The sequence below is a fragment of the Rhizopus delemar genome, genomic scaffold (genome assembly GCF_000149305.1).
Source record: "Rhizopus delemar RA 99-880 supercont3.3 genomic scaffold, whole genome shotgun sequence".
Lineage (NCBI taxonomy): Eukaryota > Fungi > Mucoromycota > Mucoromycetes > Mucorales > Rhizopodaceae > Rhizopus > Rhizopus delemar.
Window position 1 is genome coordinate 325,487 of NW_027137829.1, and position 26,887 is coordinate 352,373.

Here is a 26,887-nt window from a genome sequence, read left to right on the forward strand (position 1 = left end):
CGAACGAATTCAGCTTGTACCAAGTGCTGCCAAGGGATTTAATGATACTTACAGTTTTGATTGTTGGATTGCACAACAAGTCAATCAAATCATGACAGACCAACCATTCTTAGTTTCTAATGAAAATCTAATTATATACAACAATACTGTACAATAAATGTGTATACAATGAATTAGCAATATATAAACAAACACAGAACTGCTGCTGCTGCTGTGTGTGTGTGTGTGTACATGGAGTTATCATATGAAAAAAATGAGATTATTTATGCATTACTATGGTTTATATTAATTAATTGTGGCTTTATTAATATTTAGAGCTCTGCAGTATTATTATGAATCATGTCGTTTGTTCATAAAGTATAATTTTTTTTTTTTTTTTTAAAAAAAAAATTACATAAAAGACAACAGAAGGACTAAAATGTAGTTTGTTTTTTTTGGTTATTATTATTACTTGATCAAGTAGAGCCTCATCTCGGATCACAATTACCGTTATTGCTGGACACAGGCTAAAGATGACCAACATAAAGAAAATCCCTTTTTTTTATTTAAACATAATTGTATGATTTAAAACATGAAAGGAAAAATAAAAAGCTTAATAGGCAACATGAAATGAAGAAAAGTTTTGGTTCCGAGAAGCCAGCTGTTGTAAGCAGATCTTACTTATCTGTTATTTATTTATAAAATCTGGAACTTAAATTCAGGAGATTGTGAGTGTGTGCACTGTTGCCATGATACACACTGAGTATCAAAAAGAAAAAGAGAACATTTATTACTGTCAATTATTTGTTTTTAGTAACACTTTCTCCCCAATTTGATAAAAGAAAGATGGAAGCTATATATTAGATCAAAGTCAAACGCCACTGATAGAAAGCAATTCATCATATAAATTAATTGGAAAAAGGAGTTGGAATAGATGGTTTATAATTCTAATCTCGGTATGTCTGTGCATCGGCCTCCTACCGAAGCTGGAAGTATCTGTTCCGTGTGAAAATGAACATTTGACTTCAGCACACACACACAAAAAAAAAAGTAAACAAAGTGGTCTTTATTGCTTAATATAATGAAAAGGTAAGGTGGCTGTCATACAAGAGAGATTATAAAATACTTTTCTCCTTGATTTTATTATAAATTTAGTAAGAACGCACGTACCCGGATTATGTTATCAATTTTATTTTTATTTATATTTTCAGTCTGTTTCCCACTCCTCTCTGAAAGATAAAAGTATACTTCAAGAGAGTAAAGAGTGTATTGTCACTCCACGTGTGTATGTAATAAACAGGAGCAAGTATTGACACATTAAATTAATAACATCCCAGGGTCCAATGAATAAGGTGGATTTATATGAAAAAATCAAGGAGAGTAAAAAAGAATAGTTACATGAACAAACTATTTTTGGTATGTAATGAAAGAGAGATGAGATATAAGGGAGAGTGGAATACAACAATTGAGTTTCCGAATAACAAGCAGGTATGTTTATGTGCGTTGTAATACAATTTTTGTAGAAGGTTTTTTTTTTTTTGACAGTGACGATATACTTTTTGCCCCCCCTCTTTTTCTTTTTTATTTATTTGTTACTACTTTTTATTATACATAAAAAGAAAGAGAAAAAAGAACGAAAAATAGTCTCTTTTTTCTTATTATTAACGACATCTCTTTTCTATTAAACAACAAAAACTCTCCTTTTTTCTTTTCTTTCTTTTTATTTACTTTCTTTATCATAAAAATAACCCTTCCTCCACACTTTTTATAAAAAAGGGAAAACAAAACAGAAAAAAAAAAAAAAAGAAGAGAAAATCTTACAATTTATTTTTCCTTTTTGTACATACTATTTGCATGTCCTCATCGACAATTACCAATCCTTACATCACCGAGAATTGGCTTCATATGAAAAAGAATCATGAATATATAAAGGTAGTAGAGCCTACTACTTATTTGGACGAAAAGAAAAAGCCTCTTGAAAGACGTAGAAGTGCACTTCATGAAAGAAGACAGAGTACAAAAGAAAGTCCGGGGTTGATCAAGCTGGCTGATAGTTTTCGTGATACCTTGGCTAGTGGAAGAAGGCAAGAATTGGCTAAATTAGGTCTTATTCCATCTGATAGAAAGACGTCACCACCAAAACGTGCTTCTCTTAGCGTCACAAGTCCTCCACCAAAGGCAGATCCTATTCAACATGCAAAACGGAGAACATCTACTGCTGCAACAACAAGAAACACCCCTTTGGCTGAAGCCAATATCAAACGAAGAACATCGACTGTGAATCCACAACTTAAGACGGTAACAGACGTAATTAGTCATGCCAAACGAAGAGCTTCTACTACAGCTACTACCCAGCCGAAAACAGTCGTGGACGCTAAAAGAAGAGCTTCTACTCTTTCTAATGCACCCAGTCCTCAACCAAAACAAGTAGCTGATATTATTAATGATGCAAAAAGAAGATCAAGTTTAACCAAAGAAAAAATTCTTCAGCAGCAGCAACCAAGAAGGAGGACATTATCCAGCGGTTCGCTCTTATTACAAGAAAGAACAAAACTGACACCTACTTACATGAAATCCACATTGGCAACAGATGGGCAGCGTCGTCATTCATTGGCTACTACCAGCAGAACGTCACCCAGAAGGAAAAATAGCATAAAACCAAGCGATGATGAGGATGCGGTACGAAGAAAATCTATTTTAGTCGCTGCTACCCTCAAGGCTCGTCAAATGGAAAATGATGGTAATACAAGTAGCACAAGCAGCAGTAGTGGTGGGGAGGATAGTAAAAAGAAGACGAAGCCAGATTCCATAGATGTTTTATCAACCAGACGTATGTCTAGAACAGAAAATCTGAAGGATGGTTTGCCCACGTCTCCATCCATGGCGGTTAAAATGACAAGACGTAAAAGTACTGTAAAACAGCAAGAGCCTAAGAAATCTTCTTCATCTACCACAACAAAGACCGTTCGTAAGCGTGGCAAGGTATACTAATATACGTGCATAATACTATTTTTATTTAATTTATTATAAATAGACTTTACCTGGTAGTCTAGCAAAGCCGCCTCCAGTTCAGTCATTACAACTTCCTCCCATGAAAGTAGAACCCATCCAACTAAATCTGCCCAAACCAAAAAAGCGTAATAGTCTGTTACATAAATCACCTTCCATCAAAGCTGTTAATACGAACCGATTGAGCACGTCTAATAAGACAACACCTATACCAACCAACTCCAACTCTACTTCGCCTCAAGAAGTCATGCCCAAAAAATCAGTCTCAACTCGCAAGACAAAGACACAGTTACAAAGTCGAAGAACATCACTTAAACCTACTGCAATCACACCTGTCTCTCCTCGTGTCCAACCTTCCAGAAGACAAAGTATGGCAGAGACTAAAAAGACAACTGAATTTGATCCAGTGGTCAGAAGAAAAAGCATGGCAGAGACAAAACAAACTACGACGAATGAATTGGAGTTGGCCACCTCTCGTAAGTTAAGCACGTCTGCTTATTCTGTGAACAGCAGAAAAAATTCATTAGCCGACGATACTATCTCAGCTGGTCAACAAGGTAATCATAATACTAGAAGCTGATGCGTTTATATCTAACACAATCCATCACACAGCACCTCCAAGTAGTACAAAAATGATGAGCCTTCATGCCAGATTGCAAGCTATGGTAGCTGAACATACCATCAACGAAACTCCCAAAGTAATCAGTCGTCGCAATGCATGTACAAACGAATCCGATCTGCTCTTGAGTGATACTAAGCCTCAGAGGATCAAAGATACATTAATGATGTGGGATAAGGAAATGGTAGAGGCCTTTAGTCCTGATACACCCAAATCACCTCAGATCGCTCTTAAATATTATGGACATCACCTCAGTGCCTATGAACAAACCGAGGTCCTCAGCTATCCTCTTGTTTATTACTTGGGTCAGCATGCAAAGAAACATCAAGCCACACCAGAAAACTCTGCATTGAATTTCGGATATGATGATGAGCGGGGTGACTACAAGAGTGTGATTAATGATCATTTGGCATATCGATATGAGATTTTGGAAGAACTTGGAAGAGGATCCTTTGGGCAGGTTGTAAAGTGCTTTGATCATAAATTAAAAGTGACTGTGGCTGTCAAGTTGATTAGAAACAAAAAGAGATTTTATGCTCAAGCAAAGACTGAAGTCAAGATTCTAAGTGATTTAATTCAATGGGTAAAGTCACAGAGCGATCACTATTGTGCGTATGTTTACTTACAATTGTAAACAATAGGATCCAGAGGACAGACACCATAATGTGAAAATGACAGATCACTTTTATTTCAGAAATCATTTATGTATTGCTTGTGAATGTTTAAACATGAATTTATATGAATTCATCAAAGTAAACAATTTCCAAGGATTTCATATTCCACTCATTAAAAGGTACAGATATTATTATACAGTATTAAGACATGTTGCTAATGACAAGTAGATTTACTGTGCAATTACTTCGCTCTCTGTCTTTACTGGCTAAACATGGTGTTATTCATTGTGATTTGAAGCCAGAGAATATTTTACTTAAACATCCTGCAAAGAGTACGATTAAAGTCATTGATTTTGGTAGTAGTTGTTTAGAAAGCCAAAGAGGTAACCTGATAGTTGAATACAAAAAAGTGCAATTCAACTCATCTGCTGTATATAGTGTATACTTATATTCAAAGTCGATTCTACCGTTCACCTGAAATCATACTTGGACTTGATTACACAAAAGCCATTGATATGTGGAGTTTAGGATGTATCTTGGCAGAACTCTACACAGGCATACCGCTCTTTCCAGGAGAGAACGAGCAAGAGCAGTTGGCTTGTATTATGGAAATTATGGGTGTACCTGATATTGAGTTGATTCAATTAAGTGAAAGACGACATTTGTTTTTTGGTAAATCATACATTTTCACCATCCCTTAAAGCATAGGTAACTCATACACGTATTTATTTTGTAGATCGTCGAGGAGAGCCAAGGATTGTTTGCAATTCTCGAGGAAAGAAGCGCAGGCCAGGAAGCAAATGCCTTAGCCAAGTACTAAGATGCAGTGATCCCTTGTTTTTGGACTTTATTAAGCAATGTTTAGAATGGGATCCTACAAAACGATTAACTCCTGAAAATGCTTTTCAACATGAATGGATTTTACAAACATCAACAAAAGCACCCAAAGATACCTCAAGGTAAATAGCATACAAATTCATATTCTAATTTATTGACATTTTAATTTATTAGTGGTGATACAACCCTTCCAGAGAAACTGGCGGATTTCCTTAAAAACTAAGCATACGCGAAAAAAAAAAAAAAAAAAAAAAAAAAAAGAAAAAAAAATTAGCGTTCGATATCAAAATAAATTAGCGCCTCGATAACTTTCAATTGGCGGACGAGCTGACTTTTATTAGCGCCAAGGGCTACAAAGGTTCGCTCGCCAATTTTATACCTTTTACTCAAATTTTGTTTCAGAGTTTTAATTAAAAATGTACCATGATTTCTTAAAGCTACTGAAACCTCTTACTGTACACTTTACTAATTAATTATATAAATAAAAATCCAATTTTTTTTTTCTTGATACCGTATTTTAACTTGAATATGGGATGATTTTTATTCATTTTTTTTAGAGATGATTTGATGCGGTCATAGAAACATGATGGAGTTTTGTTAAAGAGCATGTCTAAGATAAGGTTCTCAACCACAAAATAGTAAAGCATCGCTGGTCTTTAACATCTGATCATCTATTTGCCTACACTTGACACGAAGCATTAAACCCAGCATTGTAATACCGACTGGCACTTATTCATTATACCACTATGCAACTTGATTTGTTTTAGAAAATCATCAGTGATATTGTCTATCTTCTCTCTAATGCTAATAAAAGATGCTAATAGCAGAACTCTATTTCTCTTTAAGCATCCTTTACCATCTAAGAAATGCATGCTGTCCGACTTTCATGATCCAAGATCTAACCTTGAAATATGATGATTTGCATCCCAGGTTTTCCCTCTTGTCCATTTCTTTTACAAATAAACAAATGCATCCAACTCGAACTTTGGTGGTTTGAGCCTATTTTTACTAATAAAAATCTAAAAATCCTATTTGGTCTGAAAAATGCCCAAACACAAGTTATACTAGGTTAAAAAATAATGATTTAATGCCTGCGCCAGGATTCGATACCATTTCAAAAAATAATCAGTTAAAATAAATTGAGCAGTACGAAATCATTAGCGTCCATCCACAGTAACGTCACCAGGAGCAGAAATAGACTACGAGAGATTTGAAGATTCATGTTCCTATGACTTTTCCACCCTGTTGAAAATTTGAGAAGAAATAGAACTTGCGTTGACCTCCAACCAGATGATTCAATCTTGCTTTTCAAATGAACTAAAGGCCCATGAGAGCTATGAGAAAACAACAAGTTGATTATGAGTTTTGGTTTTCTGACAGGCTATTTTGTGGATTTTGTAGATTCAATTGCGTAAACCAGATTGGAAATGTATTTATCAAAACAGTACATAAATAGTGTCCCTTTTGTCACCAAGCAAAGTATAGAAAACCATCAAGAAGATTACAGGAAACACAGTGATAGACAGACTGGGCGGTCATTCCATCTTAAAATAGAGCTAAGCCCATCTACAGCTGAGGCGATAAGAAGAGCTAGAATGAAGGAGCACACAGCGCAGGATTCCTAAAAAAAAATACGTGGAAATTGAATGAAGAAGGTTGTTTGCCAAACTACTAAAAGAAAAGGATCTCAGAAGCGCCTTTGAGAAGAGCAAGCAGCTTTTGTTGGTGACCATGTTGATCAAAATCTTTTGGTATGATTCAGCGGCATCTTGAATAGTCTGTGCATCCGTCTTGAAGGCTTGATTATTAAAAAGTCAGAATCCCAAGTCTGGATGAAGAATGAGTATCGGCTATTGCCTATGTTCATGCAACAACCAAAAGAAAAAAGTACACAATACAGCACTGAAGCCAGAAGCAAGTTGGAGTTGGAGTTGCAGAACACCAGCATGGACTAAATCAGGAAATGTGTTTTTATTGATAAGATTGGGTTTCATATGCATATAAGCAACAGCAAAGGATGATCTGGAAAAGGAGAGCCTGTGAATATGGAATTAACTAATTCATGAGGAATATCAATGACAATCTTTGGTGCTATTTCACCTTATGATGCCATTGATACATCTTTAAGAAAGCTCAAGACTACAAAGAAAAAAAAACTTTTTAGATTGCCTGTTGTTATTAGGGAATGATAAACATCTTGTGTCGATCACCAACTTCTTTTAGAGATAGACAGCAGTAGGCCATCTGTGACATCAGAAAATAAAAATAGATGTCTTTATTAGTCCTATTATCAGTAACTTGTTAAGAAGTTAAGGCCAAGATATTTTCAGGAATGTTGAGCTTTTGATGCTTGCTTAAGCATCAAATCGCATGAAATTTTGTAAGATGGTGAGAATTACATGAGTAAGAACAGGGAGACCTACTTATTTATTTTGATTTCGGATACTGAATTTTTTTTTTTTTTTTTTTTTTTTTGCGTGTGCTTAGTTTTAGGAAACACTGTTCAATTACATTCTTTTTTTTTCCTCTCTCTCTCTCTCTCTCTTTCTCTCTCTATTTCTCTTTTATTTTTATTTCTTAAAAATAAATATGTTACATCATGATTCACGTCCAATCAATCATACAAAACGTTGGATTCGTCAATTAAAATCATATCCTGATCATCTTCGGCAAGTATAATTTTTTGTTTCTTTACAACATGAAAAATAACAGATTATTTGATATAGATTGAGAGGATCTGTAAAGTGACTATAAAATAGAAAGTAAAAAAAAAATGTGTGTATTTATAACTCATATAGGTTTTACCTACCATTACGCCATTAATTATTTTAATTGCCGTTTATGCGTATGGTATTGGTATCATGTACATTTCGTGGGGCTGGGAGAAGGTAGCCATTAGTAATTCTATAGGTAAATACAAAAGCAGAAAAAAAAATTTTTTTTTTGTGTCATTACTTATATCATACAGTGCCTGCATTATCGGTTGTTCTTGGTTTATTATTAGCCTTTAGAGCCAACACATCTTATGCACGTTATTATGAAGGAAGACAACTATGGCAAGATTTGACAAGCAATGTCAGAAACTTGGCGCGTTTGGTCTGGGTGAGCATTCCGGAACAAAATGAAAAGGATCATACTGAAAAGATGCGGTGTATGAAACTCTTGCTGGCTTTTGCCATCTCTACAAAACATTATCTTCGTCGTGAATATGGTATTGACTATTATGACCTGGAGTATCTTTTACCTCCTCACTGGGAGCCTGCTACGGCTACTGATCAAACTTCGGATCATCACAGTCACCATCACCATGATGAAGCGGTTGTTCCGGATCACTTGATGGAGACCAACGAAGGAGGAGACCGTTTATCGGATATTGAAAACCAATCGAGCACCACTGTTACAGCTGGCAGTAATGCAAGCAGCTTACGTCAACGAAAAGCATCTCAATTTGTCAGTGATGAAGATTTGCCTGATGAAGGTAACGCAGACATGTCTTTACCTCTCGAGATCATCTTTCGTATGAGTTTATATATGCAACAAGCAAAGACATCTAAAAAAATTGATGATACATTCTCTAATGTGATTATTAATCACTTGAATAACCTCAACGATTGTTTGGCGGGTATGGAACGTATTGTGAATACACCTATTCCTGCTGTTTACGTCATTCACTTGTAAATACATTGCACATACACTCATCTACACATGTATTAACTCTTTTTTTTCTTAGGAAACAATCATTGGCTCTCTATTTATTGGCCATTCCATTTACTTTAATTTCGGAACTTAAATGGTGGATCGTTCCTACCATCATTTTGGCTTCATTCACATTATTCGGAATTGATGCCATTGGTGCTCAAATCGGTAAAAGAAAAGAAGAAAGTTTAATTTTTTTTTTACACACACTGATTTATCTAATCATAGAGAATCCATTTGGATATAACAATAACGATTTGCCTCTTAATTCCTTTTGTGATTCTTTACGTAAAGAAATTGAATTTATAGTTTATCATTTACCTTGCGAAACAAAGAATGCTATGATGATTTAGTTTTTGTCACACACGTTTTGTAGAACGAGTAAAAAATGAAAAAAATAAAAAAAAATAAAAAGAATAAAATAATCAACTGGAGAAACGCACAGACAAAAAAAAAAGCTGTGAATTTTTAAACCGGAAAAAGCTTATTAAATATAATAAAATAAGTTTCTTTTTTAAAAGAGAAAAATAAAAGAACTTTACAACCAAAGAAAAAAAAAAAAAAAAAAAAACTTGCTTTTTTGTTTAACCTTTTTATCAGGGAAAAAAAATCATTTCATCTGTAGCACAAGAAAAAAAAAAGTGAAAAAAGACGCAAATGAATAAAAGCTAACAAGATAGGAAGTGCGTGTATAAATATATTTCACAATAGAGGGGCTCAGAGGTTGAGAGGAGGTGATGGTTTAAGAAGAGGAAAAAGCCGAAGATAGCCATTTTCTTTCTTATTCGACATGTACTATGATGTACAAAATAATGGGATTGGTTCGGTTTTGTTACTTTTTCTTCCGCTTTTCCCGATCCTTTTGTTCAACTCTACCCCTTGTCATCATTTGCCCTGGATAGGGTGCGCCACTGGGATAAATACACAGAACCAAAACAAAAAAAAATATTTAAGAAACTTTTTTTCTTTCTTTTCTTTTCTTTTCTTTCATCTATTTTTTTTTTTTTGTTTATGTATTCATATGCCGCCAAGTTCACCTATCAACCGTAAATTATCCAGTGCACCTGCTTCATCAACAACTACAATTAATAATACAATTCCTATGACCAACAACACCAATCGAACCCCACTTCTTTATTCAACCGCTATTCGTGGTTGTGAGCCTTGTAAACGTAGAAAACGAGTATGTAACGGACAAAAGCCGTGTATGCCTTGTGCCGAAGGATCACAAGAATGTGTGTATAGCGTCGTATCGGAACATCCCAGAAGTGTCTTTAGTACAAATGCCGCACGCCGATTGAGTTCTGGCTCGGCCTGTGAAACTTGCCGCAGACGTAAAACAAAATGTGATGGAGGCAATCCATGTGGTTTTTGTGCAAGTAGCGGTATTGACTGTATCAATAACAATAATAGTCTTGAACGTAAAAAGAGAACTGCTTCAAATGAGAATGAAGCCATGGATCGGATTGAAGATAGACTGAGAAGGATTGAGAGGTTGATGACGGCCTTTACACCAAGTCCGTTATCAAAGAATTGTACGACATCAAATTATTACAGAAAGATGTCTTCCCCTTTACTTTCTGCACAAAAGCAACAGAGACCTTACCGTCATCATTCGATACAAGGCATATCAAGTAGTGAACCAACAAGCAGAGGTAAAATGATAAATATATCAAATACGTACATAAGGGTTTATTATTAACCTTATTTTTTTCTTAGATTCATACAGTATGACTACTAGTAGCACTAGTAACAGTAGTATTAACAATAACAACAATAGCAGTAACAGTAGCAACAATAGTAATAGCAGTAGTAGTAACAACAGTAATGGTAATAGCAATAATAGCAATAGTTCAGCAGCAGCAGCACCACCACCACTTCCACCTCTATCACCTCGTACATTAAGACAAAGTTCATCACAATTAACCAATCAATCCATGTATCTTTCTCCTTCCTCTTCTTCTAGTACCACAAGCACGGTCCATTCGCCCAATATGCAACCATCTACTTCTACACCTACATCTACTAATGACTCATGGAATCAGCCTACTCCCATTCCAAGTTTAATGGGTAATATTAACATGTTTCATAAAATACCTAAACTAACTTTTGTTTTATAGACCAATTATCAAAATTAACATTTGTTACTACAGCAATGGATTATAATTTAGTGCAATATCCTATTTATCCTATCTCAACTCCTTCACCTCCTCCTTCTTCTCAACCATAATGTATGATTGTTGTCTAAACACCTAAAAAATTACTCACTTTTATTATAAATATATTCCCCTTCTTTCTTTTCACTTTCCTTTATTATTATGAGCAACAGTAACAATAATAAATCACAAAGAATTGATAAATCAATAAAGGATAACGTTGTAATTACTCAACATGAAGAAGATGAAGAGGAAGAAGAAAATGTAAACACTTCTTCTGCTTTTCTTGTTACCATGTTGGAGGTTATTTTGTTATTAGAGTATATGTATACATTTATTGATTTGTTGTTGGTAGAAATACGGAATACAAGCGTCAGATATAAAAAGGCTTCAACATGCAGGATTTTATACTGTTGAATCCATTGCTTATTCTCCTAGAAAAGCTTTATTAGCCATCAAGGGTTTATCAGAAACCAAAGTGGACAAGATCATTAAAGAAGGTGATAATTGACTTTTATACATACCATTCACCTAGATCTAATATGTATTAGTGAGTTTACTGGTGAATACTGGTTTTACAACCGCTATGGAAATTCAAACAAGAAGAAACGAAATGATTTACATCACAACAGGCTCAAAAGAATTAGACAAAATCTTGGGTGGAGGTATCGAAACAGGTTCCATCACTGAATTATTTGGTGAATTTCGCACCGGAAAATCACAACTGTGTCATACATTAGCTGTTTCATGTCAGGTAAAAAAAAAAAGGGGGTCAGTTTGATTACTTGTAATTAAAACAGAATAGCTTTCAATGGAAAATGGGGGAGCAGAGGGAAAATGTTTGTATATTGATACAGAAGGCACCTTTCGTCCAAGTAGAATATTATCTATCGCTACAAGGTAACTCACACTATATAAATATTTACATAATAATGCCCCTTGCGTAGATTTGGCTTGGATACGGAGATTTGCCTAAATAATATTGCTTATGCCCGTGCGTATAACGCAGATCATCAAGCAGCTTTATTGTTTCAAGCATCTTCTATGATGGCCGAAACAAGGTTTATTTTCATAAATCCAAGGCTTTTCTTTCTCGCCCTTTTCTTTTTGCTCAATTTTTACTTGTAGATTTTCATTATTGATCGTGGATAGTGTCATTGCCTTATATCGGACTGATTTTGCTGGAAGAGGTGAACTTTCTTTACGTCAGATGCATTTGGGAAAATTTTTGAGAAGTTTACAGAGAATAGCAGATGAAGTATGACAACATATGTGCTTGGGCCCATTTTAATCTCTCTCATGAATAGTTTGGTGTTGCCATAGTGATCACAAACCAAATGCTGTCTACTGTAGATGGTACAAACATATTTACTGCTGACCCTAAAAAACCAACAGGTGGAAATATCATGGCTCACGCTTGCACCACAAGGTAATAGTCATAGGGCTTATGCACTAGTGCCTTTTTTAATTAATTATATCAGATTATATCTTCGTAAAGGTAGAGGTGAGAGTCGTATCTGTAAAGTATATGATTCACCTTCGTTACCTGAAACAGAAGCAACATTTTCTATACTTGAGGAAGGCATAAGTGATGCTCAGGAATAAATTGTATCTACTTGGCTGTAAAACAATAATAATAAAAGCTCATTCTTTCATTTTATACAGTTTAGTCATGCTTCCTTTTTCTTTTTTTTTTTTTTTTTTTTTTTTTCTAAAAGGATTATACTATAACTCAACTGGTAGAACAGAGTTTATGTTACAAAACTTTGGCTTGTGATAAGTATTAAAATTTTGTACAATCAGAGATTTATATATCGAGAAAGCCTCAATGATATAAACTCTTATGTTGTTGTCAGCCTTTGATTTACCATGAACAGCATGTCTTTGTTCATTGCAGCAATATTACTTTTCCTATTTGAAATGCATAAACAATAGCTTCAGCAGTTAGATTAGAAGGCTTTGGGAACTAAATGCACTTTACTAGCTTTTCAGTAACAAGTCATTAAAGCATAAGAAATACGAGTTCCTATAGTGTATATTTTTTTGTCGACAGGACTGGTAAAATTAGTTTCAATTATCTTTTGATGATTCACAGCAATCTTATTCTGTAACTGAATTCGAAGACATGAATAATGAAATAATGCAAATATGTCAATAATATCAGGAACTCTCCTCCTTTCAACTTGTTGATTCTCTTTCCTTGCTGTATAAATTTAATACAAACTATTCTTCATAAGAACTCCGTTTTTGCTTAAAGTTTTATAACTCAGAACTCACATGTCTGCTTCCAAGTGCAAAATTGCCTGTTCCTCCCCCCTTAAAGATTAGAACTTTTTTTTTTTTAAAGAAAAAGAAATGACGCTTCATAAAGAAGACACTACAGATGTAGACGCTATTCAAGTATGAATAAACTATTTTTAATAAATAAAAGAGTATTAAATGTATTTCAGGTTCACAGTGCAAAAGATTTAGAGCATGAGTTTTCAGAAATGCTTAAATGTTATCATGACAAAGAAACAGAGCACAACTGGGAAGCAAGAGAGAGATCTATTACACAAATAAGAGGATTTCTTCGAGGAAATGCACCTGAAGCTTATTTGGACGTTCTTGTACACGGAATCAGGAATATGGTAGACGGTATCATTAAAGCCGTAAGCCCTTTTCATTTCTCGTACGCACCTCTATTCACCCTGTTTCTTTCATAGGTTGAAAGCTTACGTACACAGCTTGCAGTCAAAGCACTTTTATTGGTAGGCGATATTGGTATCTATATCGGTAAACACCTGGATACTTATATCAATGACCAATTATTGATGTGTATGATGCGGTGTGCTGGACTCACCAAGAAGATGGTAGCAACAGCTTCTCTTCAAGCAACCATCACGTTCTTAAGACATGCTAACTTTTATCCTAAATTTGTCAACATGCTGTCTTTAGCCATAAACGATAAGAATACCCAAGTTCGACTGTATACCATGCAATATTGTAAAACTCTACTTCAAACCCATGCTTATCGAGACCATACGCGTATTATAATGGATAGAACGAATTGTACAGACCAATTTGAAGTCATCATCAACAAAGGATTAAACGATGCTACACCTGCTGTCAGGGAAGTATGTAGAGAAGCATTTTGGGAATTTTGGGAACATTGGAGAGATCGAGGAGAACAGTAATGTATTTTACATATAAAAAAAAAAAGAAAAGAAAAAAGGCTCATTTTTTCCCCCCAAAAAAAAGTTTATTGAAGCAGTTACCATCGACTGCTCAAAAACAATTAGAAAAATCAAAAACCAGCAACACCAAGCCAACGAGAAACCTGAACAGTCCAACGAATTCCAGCGGTTCTTTAAGAGCTTCGAGCTCTCTCGGAAGACATGATTTATCACCTTCCAACTCCACACTATCCACCGGATCTACCGGATCTGCAGACACTACCAAACTCTTTCGTCAAAACGGATCACCTCACCTGCTCCGATACGGCTCACCTCCTACTGTACCATCCCAATTGCACGATTCACCTTCCCCTCCACCTTCCGTATCACCTAATCGAAAGACGCGTGTGCCCGGTCTAAACAAGAAGAAATCAGCTGTAGGTCTAAACAAACGAAAGGCCCCAAGTCTGTTTGCATTACTCAATAATGAAGACTATAATTTACGCATCGATGGTATTCACCAAGTGGCCAAAAAGCTTGACATGTACCCATACACCCCCACCCCCAATTTGGAACAGATCGACCTCGAGACACAACCCGCCATAGACGGCGAGACGCTCAAGACCATCCTCCTTCAACAATTTGAAGAACCTTCAGATATTTCAGTGTACGAAACCCTGTCAAGCTGGGAAGGTGTCACCTGCGTGATGCTTCGTTTACTGAACTTTGAAGAATACATACCCAGGCTCATCCTTGACGCACACACAGACGAAACCTCCACACGACGTTCCGAGCTAAACCGGCAAATTCAGGGCAAACTAGCCCTAAGGCGAGCCAAATTGTTTTTACAGCAGCAACAGCATGCCGGGCTGGCCGATGGGTTGTTTACGAATTTAATTCAGTTTGGTGGGTTTGGTAATACGACACAAAGAATGCCGGCTGGTAAACGCGATATTTACAAGTTGCCTGCGAATCGTCGAAAGCTGACAAAGGAATTTCTGGTCTGGATGGATGAATTATTAATGCCTCTCATTGGACTTGAAGTGGATGTGGAAGAAGAAGCATGGGAAGGAGTGCCAGAGGAATATAGACACATGGGTCGTAGTGCAGCAGCTGGTTGGTTTGAATCGGATGCCAATGTGCGTCAGTGTCTGAATGCCTTGCTGCCCCTGGTAACCACATACAACTCGGGATCCCTTTGGCATGGCCCACTAGTGGCATTTATTAAACACCTCAGGTTATTAAACCAACAACTCTTTGATTCTGTTACAGCAGCTTATGATGAGTACTCTGTAAACAAGATCTGTCGTATACTCGGCATTCGCCTTGACTCTCCTCCTTCGATAGAGAGGCCTCCAGCTGTTTCAGTAGCAGAGCCTGTGAATGCGTCGGAATCTTTGCCAGAGATGATAAAAAACGAGGAACAGGTTATAAAAGAACAGGAACAGCAAGTGCCAACTGTCATTGAAGAGCCTGTTGAAATTCATGAAGCAGAAGACGAGTTTATAGGCAGAAAAGAATTTGATAAAAGAGAGTTAGAAGTGATCAAAGAACATGGCGAAGAAGAGCACGGAGAAGATGAAGATACTGAAGAGAAACACAGCACAGAAGACAATGAACAGAAACAACAAGATAATACAGTAAAAGAGAATAATGAAGGGCTCTTGATGAATAAAGAAGAGGCATCCATGCATTTACCAACCAAAAAGGATGAACAAAAGGCACCCACGTTAACAGATTATGATAGGCCAGTAAAAATAGAGCAAAAGACTCCTGATTTAACAGAGATTGTGTACGACAGACGCTTGGAAGAAGATGATCCGGGTCGAATCAAGTCACCTATACCAAATTACTTTGAATCCAACATGGTGCCCCCTTTGACCTCCAATTTCCCTGATAACCATGTAACGGATAATAATTATTACGAAAGTGGAGCCATGCTGGTAACATAATTAACAACAGATTTATGTTTATATTCATTTTTCTATGTAGTACCCAACTCACGGAGCCAGTGAACGCTCTACACCCCTCTCAACAACTGACGAGAGCACATCACCTCAACAATCACCTGTAACTCAGTTTCATACAAGTGAACCCAACAAGGATAAATACCCAGAGCCCAAGTTTGTACCCTTCTTTTATCCTGAAAAGGTAAATTATCCATGTGCTGTATTTCAATCAAATGCAAGATCCACTGCAGGATCTGTACGTGGTGGAAAAGACAAAACTGCACTGCTTTACGCATTGATTGACAAGCTTAAATCCAACTCGATCCAGCCATCAGATAATGTGAATACATTCAGAAAACTAACAGGGCTACTTAAAGAGGTGCCCATCAGGAGAAGATGGGATCAAGGCGGTAGTGAAGAGAATGGAAATGAGACATGGGCAGGGGCCAACGGTGACGGTGGGAACTTTGTTGAACTCGTACAGAGCATCTTGCTGCATTTGGATACTCCGACGGACAAACGCACCATCAGCGCCTTGGAATGTACACGGCAGTTGGCAGTGACACAATCTGGTTTATTTAAATTTTTCGAAAGAAAATCAAATGAGAAAGGCATGACGGTAGAATCGTTATTGACAGAAAAATTATTGGAATTAAGATCTAATGAGAATCCTACGGTAGAATGAATAGGATGAAACAATGATAGGGTATTAATGAGTTTTTTTTTCTCCTTTAGATTTGCATAGCAGCAGAAGATGCTTTAGATGCAGTTTTGAGCACACTGACACCACCTACAGCATTTGAAATGCTGATGGCTTTCATTGTTTACAGATCGACCATTGCACCCTATGATGATCAAACTATATCCGGAAACAGATACCATCCTGTCGGATCTGCATTAAGTTATGTGGCAAGATCTGTCAGAGAGCTTCATGATGTGTTTTACATTGAAGAATGGTTGACAAAGGGAGCAGTGAATGCATTTTTCAAGGTAACCAATCAAAAATATTTTACACTGACTTTATGTTAACATGACATGCAGGGTATGAATAGTCCACTGGTGAGTGTTCGTAAATCATGCGTAGAAGCTATAGTAGCCTTTCATGAGATCATTCATGACACCATCTATTCATGTTTGGAAGATTTAAGAGAGGATCAGATCAACTTAATAAGACATTATGTGACAAAATCGTTAAAAAAGAAAGCAAGCCTTCGAAATATGAGGGAAACTCATCAATTTTTATAAATAATTTTATACCCTTTTAATACCTTTGTTAGTTACTTTAAAAAGAAAAAAAAATGATTGCAAACTTTTTACCCCCTTTAATTTCCTCTTTCTCGTTCAAGTATACATTTTATCTGAATAATTTGGTTTTAAAAATTGATTAGCAGGTATTTGAGAAATGATTGTTATTTATCTTTATTCCTTCTTCTTCAATAAAACACCAAGGATATATACTCTACAAGAAATATACACACTTAAAAAAGGAGATTCTCAAAGGGGGAGAGGGACAAAAGGGACTTCGAAGAGAAAACCAAAAGAATGGAAAATGTTAGTGCTTTTTTTTTTCTGCTCCAACATTGTCAGGAACCAAGTATGAGTTTTATTGATCGGACTTTATACAAGGGGATGATAAAATGTAAACTCACAAACAGGGTATTGTTATTCCAACTACTTTATGCTTAAAGCTATTTTTGTTAAATATCGAATTATTTATAAAGAATTATCGAATTACAGCAGTGCTTGTATAAATGACATTTTTGCAATCGGAAGGACTTTGACAATTAGACATAAAAGAGAGTAAGGGGTAAAAAGACAGTTCTTCCCTATAAAAGTAATTAAGGGCTTAATATTACTTTTTATGGGAAAAAAGGCTTTTGTGTATCTCAAATCACCATTTTTTTCCCTCCAAAAATTAAAAATAAGGAAAAGACAGATCGGTTACAAAGAGAGGACTAATGCGAATCAAGAAAACATCGATTCAGGGCACACTTTTTACCTAAAGAATCTTTTAGAACAAAAATAATAAGAAAAAGAGAGAGAGAGTAATGCTATTTATATGACGACATGAATACTTTAATTAAAAAAAAATAAATAAAAACAGAAAGAAAAGCCCAAGGTTTCGCTTTGTTAGTGTATTTAATAAATCAAGTTCTTTTGTGTGTTTTTTGTGTGTGTTTTTCTCTTTCTTTTTTATACATTTTGCTTTTTCTTTTAGCATTTATTTCCCCCCATTCCCCTTTTTCCTTTTTTTTTTTCCCTCCTGTTTTTTTTTGGTTTTTTTTTTTTTTTTTTTTTTTTGTTTTTTTTTTTTTTTTTTTTTTTTCTCTTTTTGATACCTTTTTTTTCATTCCTTATTATTCAGTATGTTGACTTGTTCTCAAGAAATCTTCTTTCATAATGATATGCAACAAACAAAAAAATCCAGACAATACAATCGAAAAGATCAATATAACGGCTTGATCAATAATCCAAATGTTATTATTTCAGCAAACAATTTTAGAGATAAAGAAGAGCAAGTTGGCCGCCTGATGTAGAGGATGCATTCACTGAAGGTAAAAAAAAATGAAGAGCATGAAGCAATTCTTTTTTTTTTTTTTTTCGCCCTGAAAATTTTGAATATTTCATAGCTCTTGAAACTATCCCTAAATTGGGTAGAAGAAAGATTCTTGTGAATGGTAAACCCTGCGGAAGAAATGAACTAATATCTGATTTTATTTATCGAAAAACTGGAAAAATCAGAACAAGAAAGCAAGTATCTTCTCATATTCAAGTCTTGAAGAATACACGTAAAAGTGACTTTCATTGTAAAATTAGTAAATCCCCCTATTCTTTACTTGTTTAATGACAGTCTCTGTAGTTATGCGATTATTAACTGATTCAGTCGAAGCTTCAGAAGAAATAAGTTGCAATACAAACAATAATCATTCATCCTGTGGACAACCATTCAACAGTAATTCCAATTTAAAAACTTTTAAATCCATTGAATCATTTTCATCTGACGATTCATCTATCAATTCATGCTCTTCATCACCTACGGATTATATGTTAGATATGATGCAAGGAAACTCAATCCAACCATTCTCTATGCTTAAAGACTTTTATGATCCATGTCAACAACCCATCCTTAGCGACTTTATTAACTTTGATCCATTGTTATTTACTGCGGACCCTTTCTTTGGTTCAGTCACAATACCGAACAATGCCAGCAATACAACAACAACAACAACAACAGCAACGACTACAACTACAACAGCAGAAAATAAGAGTTGTGAGTTCCCTTTTTGGCCAAGCTACATTTGTCTCTATTTAGAATATGCTTTACCTTGCGATCCTTATCGATCCATGACATATAATCTTGCGCACATGTCTCAGTGTCTTCCAAGTACACTTAATACAGTTTCTTTAGATTCTATCTCAAAAGAAAAGTGTCCACCTTTAGCCTCATTATCTTCCACTATAGTTGCTTTATTAGCCAAGGTTCGCTCATTTATTATTTAAAATGTTTTTTTATTGACAAACAAGTTAGGTTAAACTCGATTTGGGGCTTGAAGTATCTGATTTTACATTTAATAACACATCCTTCTTTGAAACAAGTGAAAGAAAGACAATGGAATGTACAACAACTATTTATTCATTTGGTAATGTTGTCCTTGAATCAAAAGAATCTCAACAAGCGCTTTGGGTGAGTGAAGGAAAATACATGTACAACTTTGTATTTGTCAATCAATTCTTTGATGCGTTCATGAAAGGCATTCGATCGCTCCAATCTTGGGAAGAAGTAGATATCGCCATTAATAATTTATGTATCGTTCAGGTAAAATCACCATTTTCCCCCTTCCTCTTACTCTTCTTTTGAATCGTTATTCACCCCTATTCTAGTCTTTTGAAGATGTTGAACTTAAACTAACAAATGAAACAACCGTACAGCCATCATTAGTCATGGCTTATGAATTTGAAAGAGGCCCTGCTACAATTGAAATAGCTGCTATTGATAATATAATTGTGAGAGAAAAATTCAATCAAGGTTTAGAATTCCTAGGCGAATTGTTAAAGTGATTTATGCATATCCCTCCTCCTCTTCCTCCTCCCCCTTTCTTCTATATCTCTCTTTTAATTCTTTTATAAGCAGAAAAAAAGTCGATTTACATTCATTTTCTTAGTATGAACACACACTTTATTCAGTATTTTTTTTTATGGGCATCTTATGTTGACTTTTTTTTTTTAATTTATTTGCAAAGCAGGCACATAATACAATAAATCTTTTTTTTTTTCTTCTTCTTTTAATATGTATATAATCTCATTATATCTTTAAAAAAATCCCTTACATTAATTAATTTTTTTTTTCATTTTGTTTGCATGATGATCAAATACTGAAAACATGCATCACATACACGACTCCACTCAAATTTACTATTTGTGGAAAATAACGGTAATTGATTTGCACTGTGCTTTTGACAAATAACCTGTCCGCATCGTCTGCAGTGATGACGTCTTTTAAATAATGAAAACCGACTATTACACATTGGAAATTGACACATGTCGGCTTGTTCATCAGGCACCCATTTATCTTTTGGGGCCAATGCAAATCTATTCTGTTTATCTTTTTGTGTCAAGTGTAATACGTATTGATGTTGATGAAATTTGATATGTTGAATACTAGAAGAAATGAAATTTGACTATGAAATCATAAGTAAATCGCAAAGTTAAGTTTAGATGACATTACTTGTTCTTCTTCTTGTTCATCTATCGGCTCATTGGTCATTCCACTACCTGCAATCATAAGATCGATGCCATTCAGTCGGTTCTCAAAGGAGTGTATGATATGACCAGTACCTACACCTCCTCCTACAAACATTCCAACATCCCATCTCATTTTATGTACAATATCAAGCTTGTCTTCCATTTTTAATAATTCAGATATCGCTTTACTAAAATCCCATCTTCTATCTTCTTCTTCTCTTCTCTTCTGCTCTCTTTCTTCCTCTTCTTCATTGTCTTCAGGTTGCTTTACTCCTTCAGGCTTTTTTTGAGTTGATTCAAGTTTCATGTCTATATCAGCCATCAATTCTTCTAATGAATCAATCATTAATAGCTGCTGTTTAGCTACCTCCTGGCATTCCCTTATCCTTTCCTCATATTGCTTTTCTCGCTCATGAAATTGTTCATGAATAGATTGATTAAGAAACATCAATTCTCTTACTCGCTGTTCTGCATAAAGTATATCAACCGACAGTGACTCTAATTCTTCAGATTGTTGTATACATAATGTCACTAGATTTAAAAATTGTCTTCTCCAATCAGATGCATCTTCGCTTTCACTATGAATCGAAGCTGTTTCAGATAATTCATCAAGTTTGGAATGAATCAAGTTATTGGTAGTCACAAATAGAGCAGTTAAGTTAGGACTTGCGACACTCGCCGTCTTTTCTTCTTCTTCATTTAAATAAGAAGAAGACGTTGGATTATCCCAACTAACTTCCTCTTCCGCTGCTTCTTCTTTTGTAATTTCTTCTGTATAGCTAAAAGATTGGATCCGTCTGTGGCCTTTATCAATTGGTTGCTTATAATCATCTGTTAAACTATGTCTTTTTGAATGAGATTCGTTTTTCTTCTTCTTTAGAAACTCGTTATAAAACAATTCTTGTACGTGAAGCTCTTGCATGGAACGAGTGATACCATTCAATTTAGCTCGAAGTATATCAAATGCATCAATATGTGGATCCCACTGCTGTTCTTCCTTGGTGTGCGTTGTTTGTAAGATAGATGATTTTGTCAGTCGAGGGACGACAGTCATTGGTCTATTTCGCGTTGTACTAATACTCTCTCTTCTTTTTTTGAGTGATTTCAAAGCATATTTCTTTAAAGTACTTTCATGTCTTATTTCTCCATGTGTAAATTGCAGTGAAGAGTGTTCTTTTTCCAAAGATGTCGGTACTGACTCCTTTGATTCTTTGCTGTAATAAAGTTTACTATCAACATTATGAAAAGAATTCATTCGAAGTTTTATCTAAGAAAAAAAAAAAAAAAGCTTAAACAGACATTCACAAGTAATCAAGATGTAACTTACTTTCTATCTAAACATGTATGAAGAAACAAGTATTGTTGTTTTTTTTAAAAAAAAAGAAAGGAAAAAAAAAAAGACACACAACACAGGGAAAAAAAAAAAAGTAAAACTTTTTTCCTCCTTTAAATTGTATTAGAATAAAAGGTACAGTGTATATCATGGGACTCACAAGTTGGGCTGATTTTGTTAATTGTTACTTTTTTTGTATTATCCATCATCTTTCTCTCTTTCTTTCACTTTTTTTTTCTTTTACACCAGATGCAAAGAAAGAAAAATGTAAAACTCTTTTCAAAAGAAAAAGAGCGTAGAATTATTTTTTATTTTTCTACACTTAAATGCATATTGTGTAACAATATGTCAGCCAGAAGATTAGGTAACAAATCAGTTTGAGATCGTCCCTCATTGTTAATCACCAGATACAATGACAGATGAGTTCGATTGTAATTTGGGATAGATGATTAGCACTTGACAGCCCTATTTGAAATAGAACGATTATGAAATTTAGTTTTTAATCTGTTTTAGCATCTTCTTTAGCTAACAAAAGTTATAATGTGTTTCTACTATAAAGAAACATTAATCCTAAATTAGATCAACATGAAATGATATAGTAAAAAATTAAGAGATTAGGGTTTATCATGACTCCTTTAAAGGTAAAGTATTATTGACTTTACATAGCTCTTTTAATTAACATACAATGTATACTTTTGACTAAGAATCTGTAAAGAGGGTTATAGTCAACCAAGTATCTTATAAGCACTATGTACACTTTGAGTTTGATTGCAATACTGCATCTAATTCTGTGAATGGGCATATAAAATGATATGTTTTTATTGTAAAATGAATGAGGGTTTATAAACAGTACAATAATCCAAATGAGGCAAGAATGGTGGTAATGGCTTTTATTCTTGAAAGCATAATACAACTCTTTTGGATGCTCAGACTTTTTTAATTTTGAAATAAGCTGTAAACAGCTTAAATATACTACCCTCTATCCCATACTGTATACTTAATCAGTTGTGCAAAGCTACTGATATTATGTATTCTATTTAAAATTGTTAACCATGATTAAAGTTAAAGGTAAACACCGTATCTTTTATCCTCTCCCCCCCCCCCATCTTCGAGCGGTGCTTAATTCATAAAAATCATATTTCACACTCTTTATAATAATGACTTATTCTGATCTATTTTACAATGATAATAAATTAAAATGAGTTTTGGGCTTTTATTTTGTCAACGTTCTGAACTTAAAAGAAATTAATTGTTACTTTTTTTAGATGCAATGTAATCAATATATCCTTATTGTTCCTTCTCCCGGATTAATAAAAAAAATCGATCGGAATAAGGTCAATCATGTATAAACATCATTGGCGATCGTACTAAAATAATAATTTTTCTTATTAAAAAGCGAAAACTAAGTATTTAAAAAATTTCATGTTTTCATAAAAAAAGCCATATATACAAGGCCCTTCATGAATATAAAATAGTTAAAGTGTAGTGAGGGATTGAAGAAAGCTAATGATGAATAAATCTTGTAAATCAAAACAAAGTATTTTATATTAAGCAAATCAATAAGAATCGTATAGAATATGCAAGTGACATTCAATTGTTATTTTTAGCATAAAATTCTCAATGTATTTATTGCAAGGCATTTATGAACATAAACAAGTTGAGATAAGCAAGAAATAATAAGTAGGTTACACTGTAGTAACTTTTAATTAATTAACTGAGTTTATTCACGATTGAATTCAAAGCTTTGACCATCACAATATTTGTTATTAATTTTATGTGTTATAATCATAACATGAACATAAAACAGAACAATTGAAAAACAAAGGAATGTGTATTCATTTTATTATGATAATGTTAAATATGAAAAAGTAAATAAATTAATTTTAACAAAGTTCTTTAAGACCCTTGATAATACGCTTAGCAGACTGAGTGGCATTAAGCTTGGTACAAGATTTGACACCAATAGAGATGGAGGACTTGAGAGATGATTTTACGCTGAAAGAGCTACCGATGGCAATCTTCTTGATAACAGTGGACTTGTGGTTGACCTTCTTAAGGACCTTTTCGATGTATTTCTTATCAGTAAACTTGAGCTTAGTGCCGATCTTGGGAAGGCTGGTTTGGAGACACTTCTTGGCCTTGGCTTCAACTTCAGCAATAATCAACAAGAGTTGCTTTTGAGTAAGTTTCCTGGAACCACACTTGGAACGAAGGAGAATTTCGACTTCCTTGTATACCTTGGTCTTGATCTCAGCATTCAAATCAGCTTCAAATTCGGATCTCAATTTCTTGACGATAGATTTTCTTACGGATACGATATCGATTTCAAAAGTTGAGCTGCCTTTAGAGCCACTGGAAGCACCTCCATGAATTCCAGTTTTGCTACTAGAGTGAGAGCTGCTGCTGGATTCAGAATGAGAGCTGCTCTTGGAGGAATGAGAGCCGCTCTTGGAGGAGTGAGAGCTACTAGATTCAGAATGAGAACTGCTGGATTCAGAGTGAGAGCTGCTCTTGGAGGAGTGAGAGTGACTTTTAGAATCAGAGTGGGAACTGTTCTTAGAAGAGTGAGAACTGTTCTTAGAGGAGTGAGAGCTGCTTTCGGAGCCTGATTTAGAGCCGCTCTTAGAAGAATGAGAGTTGCCACTGGATTTTGAGTTTGAGCCATTCTTGGAAGAGTGGGAGCTACCATTAGAGCTATCATGGCCTTTATGGGATCCTTCGGAATGACCTTTGCCATGACCTTTACCGTGGCCATCGACTTCGACACCAACACCTATGCCAGCACCAACATGAGCACCTCCATGGCCTTTGCCGTGGCCACCGACTTCGACACCAACACCTACGCCAGCACCGACGTGAGCACCTCCATGGCCTTTGCCGTGGCCACCGACTTCGATACCAACACCTACGCCAGCACCGACGTGAGCACCTCCATGGCCTTTGCCGTGGCCACCGACTTCGATACCAACACCTACGCCAGCACCAAAACCAGCATGGCCACTACCATTGGCACCACTGTAAGTGTGTAATCCGAAGCCAACGTCAAATTCTAATGAAGCAGAAACATGATCACAGTAGCTAGTAGCAACTTTGGAAACAACCTGTGTTTTCATTTGTGTTTCAATAGAAGACATAATGCTAGAAATCATGTCTTCAGTGACCTTGACTGGAAATTTATTGTGGCGTGCAACCAAACCAGAGGAAGCATCAGAAGAAGCCATTACACCGCTAGTCAAAGAAGCAGCGAGGAGAGTGAGAGTAGCGAATTGGATTTTCATTTTATTAAAAAAAAGGAAAGGACTTGGGTTAATAGGAAAAAGATGTAGTTGGAAGCTTTTGAAAAAAGAAGGCACTATTTATATAAAACGACACACTGTAGACATTTTAGTAACCTAAACAATCTGATAGTCGAGATCCCATTCATTCTATCTAGTAGAGTTTATTTGCCCTTTTTGCGAAACATATTTGGTTATGCGGTAGCATGCTAAATAGACCAAAAAAAGACAATGAATAACGAAAAAGATTGAGTATCCGCCTTGGTTTTGTGACACATGCTATTTTTTACTAGTTGGTTTCACTCATTTCAGACTGGCTTTCATGCATGGTAATTCAATAAATAAGAGATGAGTGGTCTTCAGTTGCACAAAAAAAATTCGTTCTCGTCCTTGCCAAAAGAGAAGATAATTTTTATCGGACTAATAGTTGTAGCGCGCGTAGATTCAGTTTGCGCTTTTACGATTGCTGCTTATAAATCTTTTTTTTTTTTTTTGTTTGAGACTGACTGACGTTTCAAACTGTTGCGTTCAATTTATTACAATAAAGTAATAATGTCAAGGAGACGGCAATGGTTGCTATACCCTGAGTTTGTATATTTATTACATTGCATTTAAGCAGTGCCACCGTTGTGTATCACGTATGTTTTCATTCGTATTTTTGTCATCAATGTTAGAGTCACCTTGGTATATTTCCCGAAAGAGACATTGTGTAAGCCAACTTTGCGTCGGTTTTATGAATTATACAAAACAATCAGGCTCCGCCAAGGGGTTATATTTAAACTACCGCGAGCTTCATTTTCTTAAAATAATACATCTTGTAATCATTGAAATGTATGACAAAGAATCCCATTTTTTTTTACAAGATATTTATTCGCACATAGTCTAAAATTCCGCTGTAAATTACAGGATAAAGCTAAAATTAATTAATCCATTGTTACTATTCTCTAAAATTAACTTGATTAATTACTTTCTTCTAAAATTAAGTCAGACTTATACAGACATTTGTGCTTCTCTATCGTACTTCATTTGATTCTTGTTTTTGCCAAGAGGCAAGTAAATTCACAAAATTTAACATATGAACATCCATATTCGCTATGGAGCCATTGTTTCTATGGTCAACAAAAAAAGTAATGTGAAATATTTATAGAATAAAATACAAACGTTTTAATTAATTCAATATAATATATAACTGACAGTCTAGTGTTACAATGATGAAAACATTAGGTGATTCATTAAAGAGTACATTCAGTATGAATATAGCCATTGTTAAAACAGATGTTAATGATGTCAACATTTAGCGATTAATAGGAGTGTTTTACTCCATTTCACCGCAAGATGAGCATAGAACTTTAGATCATTGGCTTTTTATCTTAAATATCAACTGCATTGTTACTAGAAGAAAGCTTTAATAATGTATAAAACTTTGCATAAAAGCAATTTAGTAAGCTAGAAATCAATATAAAGAAAGTAGCTTTAAGCTCTTGGCAACAGCTTCTCAAATGAGAACATCAAGGTACTGGTA

The 26,887-nt window shown here is 35.0% G+C and overlaps 8 protein-coding genes across 8 annotated transcripts; 6 read left to right on the plus strand and 2 right to left on the minus strand.

Moving 5' to 3' along the window:
• Positions 1-1,833: 1,833 nt before the first annotated feature.
• On the plus strand, positions 1,834-5,281 carry RO3G_04341 (uncharacterized protein; the record flags this gene model as incomplete). Its single annotated transcript, XM_067658931.1, has 9 exons — positions 1,834-2,719; positions 2,792-2,961; positions 3,014-3,545; positions 3,601-4,190; positions 4,249-4,400; positions 4,582-4,604; positions 4,660-4,893; positions 5,087-5,180; positions 5,233-5,281. 9 exons carry the CDS (start codon positions 1,834-1,836, stop codon positions 5,279-5,281), a joined length of 2,730 nt encoding a protein of 909 aa, XP_067515032.1.
• A 2,366-nt stretch (positions 5,282-7,647) lies between these two features.
• RO3G_04342 (uncharacterized protein) lies at positions 7,648-9,107 on the plus strand (the record flags this gene model as incomplete). The annotated part of the gene is made up of 5 exons (XM_067658932.1): positions 7,648-7,731; positions 7,857-7,968; positions 8,027-8,732; positions 8,789-8,922; positions 8,983-9,107. 5 exons carry the CDS (start codon positions 7,648-7,650, stop codon positions 9,105-9,107), a joined length of 1,161 nt encoding a protein of 386 aa, XP_067515033.1.
• A 668-nt stretch (positions 9,108-9,775) lies between these two features.
• Positions 9,776-10,984, plus strand: RO3G_04343 (uncharacterized protein; the record flags this gene model as incomplete). The annotated part of the gene is made up of 3 exons (XM_067658933.1): positions 9,776-10,409; positions 10,474-10,824; positions 10,875-10,984. The coding sequence occupies 3 exons, from the start codon at positions 9,776-9,778 to the stop codon at positions 10,982-10,984; spliced, it is 1,095 nt and encodes a 364-aa protein (XP_067515034.1).
• An 88-nt stretch (positions 10,985-11,072) lies between these two features.
• RO3G_04344 (DNA repair protein RAD51) lies at positions 11,073-12,515 on the plus strand (the record flags this gene model as incomplete). The annotated part of the gene is made up of 8 exons (XM_067658934.1): positions 11,073-11,174; positions 11,266-11,410; positions 11,462-11,664; positions 11,716-11,810; positions 11,858-11,971; positions 12,039-12,168; positions 12,218-12,339; positions 12,392-12,515. The coding sequence occupies 8 exons, from the start codon at positions 11,073-11,075 to the stop codon at positions 12,513-12,515; spliced, it is 1,035 nt and encodes a 344-aa protein (XP_067515035.1).
• An 884-nt stretch (positions 12,516-13,399) lies between these two features.
• On the plus strand, positions 13,400-17,043 carry RO3G_04345 (uncharacterized protein; the record flags this gene model as incomplete). The annotated part of the gene is made up of 6 exons (XM_067658935.1): positions 13,400-13,561; positions 13,616-14,026; positions 14,161-15,705; positions 15,775-16,008; positions 16,058-16,690; positions 16,750-17,043. The coding sequence occupies 6 exons, from the start codon at positions 13,400-13,402 to the stop codon at positions 17,041-17,043; spliced, it is 3,279 nt and encodes a 1,092-aa protein (XP_067515036.1).
• A 2,581-nt stretch (positions 17,044-19,624) lies between these two features.
• RO3G_04346 (uncharacterized protein) lies at positions 19,625-20,182 on the plus strand (the record flags this gene model as incomplete). The annotated part of the gene is made up of 3 exons (XM_067658936.1): positions 19,625-19,831; positions 19,897-20,041; positions 20,178-20,182. 3 exons carry the CDS (start codon positions 19,625-19,627, stop codon positions 20,180-20,182), a joined length of 357 nt encoding a protein of 118 aa, XP_067515037.1.
• Positions 20,183-20,701: 519 nt separating this feature from the next.
• On the minus strand, positions 20,702-21,811 carry RO3G_04347 (uncharacterized protein; the record flags this gene model as incomplete). Its single annotated transcript, XM_067658937.1, has 1 exon — positions 20,702-21,811. One exon carries the CDS (start codon positions 21,809-21,811, stop codon positions 20,702-20,704), a length of 1,110 nt encoding a protein of 369 aa, XP_067515038.1.
• A 2,162-nt stretch (positions 21,812-23,973) lies between these two features.
• On the minus strand, positions 23,974-25,368 carry RO3G_04348 (uncharacterized protein; the record flags this gene model as incomplete). Its single annotated transcript, XM_067658938.1, has 1 exon — positions 23,974-25,368. One exon carries the CDS (start codon positions 25,366-25,368, stop codon positions 23,974-23,976), a length of 1,395 nt encoding a protein of 464 aa, XP_067515039.1.
• Positions 25,369-26,887: the final 1,519 nt, after the last annotated feature.